Source organism: Phaethon lepturus, unplaced genomic scaffold, assembly GCF_000687285.1.
Source record: "Phaethon lepturus isolate BGI_N335 unplaced genomic scaffold, ASM68728v1 scaffold24956, whole genome shotgun sequence".
NCBI classification, from domain to species: domain Eukaryota; kingdom Metazoa; phylum Chordata; class Aves; order Phaethontiformes; family Phaethontidae; genus Phaethon; species Phaethon lepturus.
Genome location: NW_010544477.1, coordinates 432 through 5,887, shown reverse-complemented (window position 1 = coordinate 5,887; position 5,456 = coordinate 432). Strand labels below are relative to the sequence as shown.

At 61.6% G+C, this 5,456-nt stretch overlaps 1 protein-coding gene across 1 annotated transcript in view; it reads right to left on the bottom strand.

The window, feature by feature from the left end:
* Positions 1-3: 3 nt before the first annotated feature.
* Positions 4-5,456, bottom strand: part of SLC12A9 (solute carrier family 12, member 9) — a gene marked incomplete at both ends in the record, with an annotated part of 5,880 nt that continues 427 nt past the window's right edge. Inside the window, 10 exons of the mRNA XM_010288709.1 lie at positions 4-260; positions 609-755; positions 1,601-1,775; positions 1,956-2,148; positions 3,401-3,525; positions 3,862-3,944; positions 4,207-4,364; positions 4,475-4,586; positions 4,699-4,806; positions 5,032-5,331. Of these exons, the coding sequence (XP_010287011.1) occupies positions 4-260; positions 609-755; positions 1,601-1,775; positions 1,956-2,148; positions 3,401-3,525; positions 3,862-3,944; positions 4,207-4,364; positions 4,475-4,586; positions 4,699-4,806; positions 5,032-5,331 (1,658 nt within the window). The remainder of the gene's footprint in view (positions 261-608; positions 756-1,600; positions 1,776-1,955; positions 2,149-3,400; positions 3,526-3,861; positions 3,945-4,206; positions 4,365-4,474; positions 4,587-4,698; positions 4,807-5,031; positions 5,332-5,456) is intronic.

Sequence of the window (5,456 nt, the reverse complement as noted above, 5' to 3'; positions counted from 1 at the left end):
CCGCCGCAGCTCCCAGGCCTTGTCCAGGCTCTCCAGTTGTCGGGCCAGCAGGACGTTGCGAAGCATCTTCAGGGCGTCAGCCACAATGCCCACGTACTCCCGGGCCGACAGCAGCTTGGGGGCAGTGGGTGCCCGCACTGGGGGGAAGCCCAAGGGGACCTCCTCACGGGCGCTGGTGAAGGCAGGGTGCCGGGCCAGACTGTCCTGCGGTGCCGCGTCGTCATAGAAGCCCAATACCAGTGTGTTGGGGCGCATCCCGCCTGCCGGAGAGACCGCACCAGCATGGCTGAGCAGAGGTGGAGGGCCCCACCAGCCCTCCTGGCACTGCAGACGCCAACAAGCCCCAGCTTGGCTTTGGCATTGCTCACTCTGGTGATTCCAGAACCCTCAGCATCAGCCACCTGGGTGCCTCCAAGACACAGCTTGGCCTTGGCATTGCCCACTCAACACCTCTCCAAGCTACAACTTGACTTTGGCACTGCCCACACCAGGTGCTTCCAAACCCCTTGGCATTGCCCATCCAGGTGTCTTCAAACCCCTTGACACTGCTCACCTTACGAGCACAGTGCTGTGGACCCCCAGCCATGCCCAGCCCGGGCGCCACTCACCGAGGCCGGAGGTGAAGAGGAGCTGCCGGACGCCGTGCCGCACCGAGGGTGCCAGGGTGAGGCTGACGAAGGCCTTGACATTCAGCTTGTCCACCAAGCTCAGCCACGAGTCCTGCTGGGGCTGCAGTGGGTCCGAGGGCAGCGTGTCTGGGTGGGGGGTGAGAACGGCATGAGGGAGGGGGTCAGGTATCCCATACCAGGGAGTTGCCCTGATATCCCCACAGAAACCCCCCTGCAAAACCAGTACCAACCCCCACACCCACCCCAGCACCCATGAGACGGAGAGGGTGGAAGCAGGTGCTTCCAGCCAGAGATATGAAATTATACATTAATACATAAAAAATACACAGGCAGCCCCATCCCCCCCTCCCCAATTTCAGGCCATTAGTCACCACGGCAACGGTGGGGGGAGCAGAGCCCGTGCATCCGCTGCGGGCGGGGATGGGGATGGCCATGGCGTGTGCCAGGGAGCACGCGTGTGCAAACCAGCACGCACCAGGTCGCAAACACACCTGAAGCACATGGATGCATAGCAGCAGGCATGAGGTGAGGAAGGACACGGGCACACGTACGTGCAAGGCTGTGCCCAGTGTGCACGCTGGGTGGGAACAGCGTTGACCTGTGCAACAGGACCATGCTGCACAGGGACCCAGAGGAGCCTGGGTGGCATGTGCCATGTGTGCGCACCAGCACCGACACGTGCAGGAGCCACACATGCACATGTAGGGATGAATACTTGAGAAGACACATGTGCAAGCCTGCAGCACACGTGTGCAAGCATGTGTGCACAGGAAGCATGGGACAGACACAACCCACCGATGTCCCCCATACCAAGGTGGCACACATGTGCCCAAGTGCTGACAGTCCCCCACTGTGCCCACCCTTCCCAGCTGCGAGCTGGGCAGTGGCATCACCCCAAGGACTCCGGGAGCCCCCCAGCACCGCAGCAAGGGGCAGAGGCCACCAGCGCCAGGGGCAGTGCAGACCCTCACCCAAGTCTTGCAGCTCGACGTGGCCCAGGACGTAGAGGCCACTCTTCTTGAGGTCATTGACAAAGTCAATGAGGCGGGTGCTGCCCCGTGGGTTCTGCACCATCAGCAGCATCTGTGGGCGCCAGAACTTCACGTGGTCCTTCCGCACATCCAGCATCAGCAGGTATTTCCGCACCTGGAGGGAGGGAGGGAGAGAGGGCAACAGGTAAGGAACCCTCCTTCCTTCAACAAACCACCAGCCCCACGGATACGCTGCCCAGGATAGAGCTGCCACAGGGACACCATCCTGGGGACACCACCTCTCCACCCCATGAGAGGACAGCAGGAGAGGACAGCAGAAGAGGACAGGGCTTACCTGGTGGAAGATGAGGGCCTGGCTGATGTAGCCCCAGGTGCTGCTGGGTGAGAGATAGTGGAGAGCGAGGAGGAGGAGGAGGAGGAAGCCCAGGCTCGCCGAGGCCGACACAGGGCTTATGAGGAACATCATGACACAACAGCCCGCAATGCCCAGCAGACACGTGTGCCAGGTGAAGTACCGGAAGGTGGGCCTGCAGCAGGGAGAAGGGGACATCCGCTACCATGTGGCCCCCGTGTCAGCTGCAGGGCAGGCACGGCAAGGGGGTCAAGGTGCCACCCAGCCACCCCCAGTGAACCCTGCTGTGCCAGCCCAGGAGATGTTGAGCACCCCAGATGCCTTCAGGAGAAGGCACAGAGGGGAGATGGTACCTCCCAGGGCACCGGGCAGCCCCTTTCTGCCAGCCCCTGGCAAACAGAGGTAATGATGGTTAACGGGGCTGGGGCTGCCTTGGCATGGCCAAGGGGACAGGTAGTGTCAGGCAGCGCCGGCAGCCACGGTGCCTGCTCAGCCTGGCACTGGGAGGCGGAGGCGGGGAGGCGAGAAGCTGTTATTTTTTCTAATTGTTGTTTTTCCTGAAAGGTAATTAAAATCCTTTTCCGCTGCGCTTGATGGAGACCTCAACATGGTGAGGGAGCACAGATGTGGGGTGGGCGAAAGGACCATCACCACCCACCCCAGCAGCCTCCCCCTAGGCCAAGGGAGCGGGGGGGGGAGGGGCAAGACCCAGCCTGGCACAGACACCAGCTCTCCCTTGAGAATGGGGCGCTCTGGGGGGGTCATTCACCCCCCCACAGCAGAGCCACCCAGCCCTGCCTCTGGGGGACTCCCTGCTTCAGAGGCACAGCACCCTGCACTGAGGGCAGCAAGCATCACCCAGGAGGGAGACAAGGCTCCCCCCAGCCACCCTACCGTGATCCTCCAGATTTGAGCAGCCCTGCCAGGCCAGCCCCATGCCAGGGTACCCCCCCGCCCCAGGCTGGGGCTGCCTGCCACACACACTCCTCCTTACTGGAAGATTTTTTTCTCCTCCCCACACCCAGGATCCCACTCCCTCCCTCCCCCTTCCCTATTAGTTTAATTAGTGCTAATGGAAAGTGGGCTCCATCACCGCTTGGCAAGCTGCCTGGGGATGCCGGGTGCACATTGGCTATAAATTACCTCCGGAAAGCCTAAGGGAGAGGGTGGGTGGTATCTGGTGGCGCTGGATTTACCTGTACCCACTCAGCAAAGCAGTACTAGGACGTGAGGAACCTGTCCCCTTCTCCCTCCCCAGGGATGGGGGTGTCTCTGCTTCCCTTAACGCCCAGGAGTGGGGTGCTCAGCCTCTCTGCCCCACAGTGGGGCAGCAGGCACAGCGATGGCAGGGAAACGGCAGACAGATGGGCGAACGGGTGCCTGACTGGCATCTCAGCACAGCCTCCCTGCCCTGTGCCAGCAGGTACCTGAAGTTGGGGGCTGATGCCCACTCCAGTGCCAGGCAAGCCAGGTTGACAGTGGCATAAACCAGGAGGAAGAAGGTAGTCACGACCCCCGCGATGGTGTTGAGCTTCCCGGAGAAGAGCACCAGCTGTAGAAAGCATGAGGAGGCACAGGGTGAATGCATGCCCCAGGATGGCACCCCTGGCATGTGCCCGAGCCACCCCTGCTGAGCTTGGGGCATGCCACGGCAGCGTGCCAGGAACGGGTACAGGCAGTGCCATGTAGCATGAATCCCTGCCCCTTGCTGCAATTTATCCTTCATTTATGGGCTCAGGGAGGGATGGGCAGAGCCACAGCAGGACATCCAGGGTAGGTGCGGGTACCCAGGGGCAGGGGGACGTGCCTAGCTCCATGAATCCCAGCCCAGGTGCCAACCCATCTTCACCCAGCAGGGCTGATAAAGGAGCATCACCAGTAAACTCACCTGCACCACCAGCCAGGAGAGGATCACTGCCATCACAGGGTTCCCATTGGCAGACGTCTTCTTGGCCAGCACCAGTGCCCGGCCTGTGGGCAGAGCAGGGAGGTTGGGCTGGGACACCCAGCAGGCACCAACACACTCGGCCACCAGCCAGGAGTCCTGTCCCCAGTCTGAGTGCTGGGGTGAGGGCAAACGCCAGGGCATGCAGGTGACCCAAGTGGGCACGTGTCAATGCACAAAACATGATCCCACACCAGGAAGGGGCTTTCCTGGTGCCAGGGATGGTCCTTGGCAGGGACAACCTGCTGGGTGAGCTCCGGTGGGTGCCAGCACGCTCTGGGCACTCACCGAAGAGATCATCCCGTGCCAGGGCATAGAGGATGCGGGATGCCCCAATGAGGTTGCTCATGGCCGCAGAGAGGGTGGCAGCGTAGATGCCCACGGTGACCAGGGGAGGGAAGATACTGATGTCACGCAGGAAGCCGTAGTCTTTCTGCAGAAGGGTCCTGGAGAGGGACACACACACTCTGGCACACACCTCAGCTCAGGCAAGCATGCTCTGGCACCAGGCATACCCTGGCAACAACGGCCCCGGCAAGGGGACGTGTGGCCATACCTGTTGCAGGTGGCACACATGAGGAAGGCCAGCAGGTTGTAGACAAGGTAGGTGAAGAGCACGGCAGAGATTGTGCCTCGTGGGATGGAGTAGCTCGGGCGCTTCAGGTCCCCTGCAGGCAGGAGCAGGCAGCATTAGTGCCCACAGGCACAGCACCCCCCTGCCCTCCTCCAGCCTCAGCTTCCACTCTTGGTGCCACCCAGCCCGGCACACCCTGCCCGTACCTGACATGTTGGAGCCTGCCATGATGCCGGTGCAGCCATTGAACATTACTGCAAAGACAGAGCTGAAGCTCATCATCTGCCCGGTGGTGTAGTCTACGCCATACCCACCTGCAGGACACAGGGGCACAGGCTGTGATGGGCTCTCCAGCGTGGCACAGCCCCACCATATACCCTCTCCTCAACATCCCCATACACAAACCACAAGAGAAACTACCCCATGGCACCTGTTTTGTGCCTACAAGCTCCCCCCACCCTCTGGTGAGCCCCTGCTGATGTGGAGGTACCAGTGCCACAGTGGATACAGAGGGCAGGGTGGGGAGAGCCGCTCCTCACCCCTCAGGTTGTCTCGCAGGGTGGCAAGCGAGAAGCCTGTGAAGGAGCCATTCTCGGTCTCAGAGCCGTTGAAGTGGGGCAGGCGGATAGGCACCCTGATGGGCTGCATGGCAAAGAAGCTGACAAGGACGGTGCCCAGCACGCCTGCGACGATGAGGAAGATGAGGAAGGTGGCCTTGGCATAGATGGAGGCACCCACGAGGCACACAAGGAGGCAGAGGGCCAGCAGCACAGTGCCATAGAGCAGCTCGTACCAGTAGCTCTGGGGCAGGACATGGACGCCCATGCCCTCTTTTTGCCCTGGGAAGAGACAAGCAAGGATCAGTGGGGCTCAGAGCGGGCATCACCAGGAGCTGAGAGCCACCAGCATCGTGCCAGCCATGACAGACATCAATTCACTGGCCAGAGGGCTTGGCACGACGCTT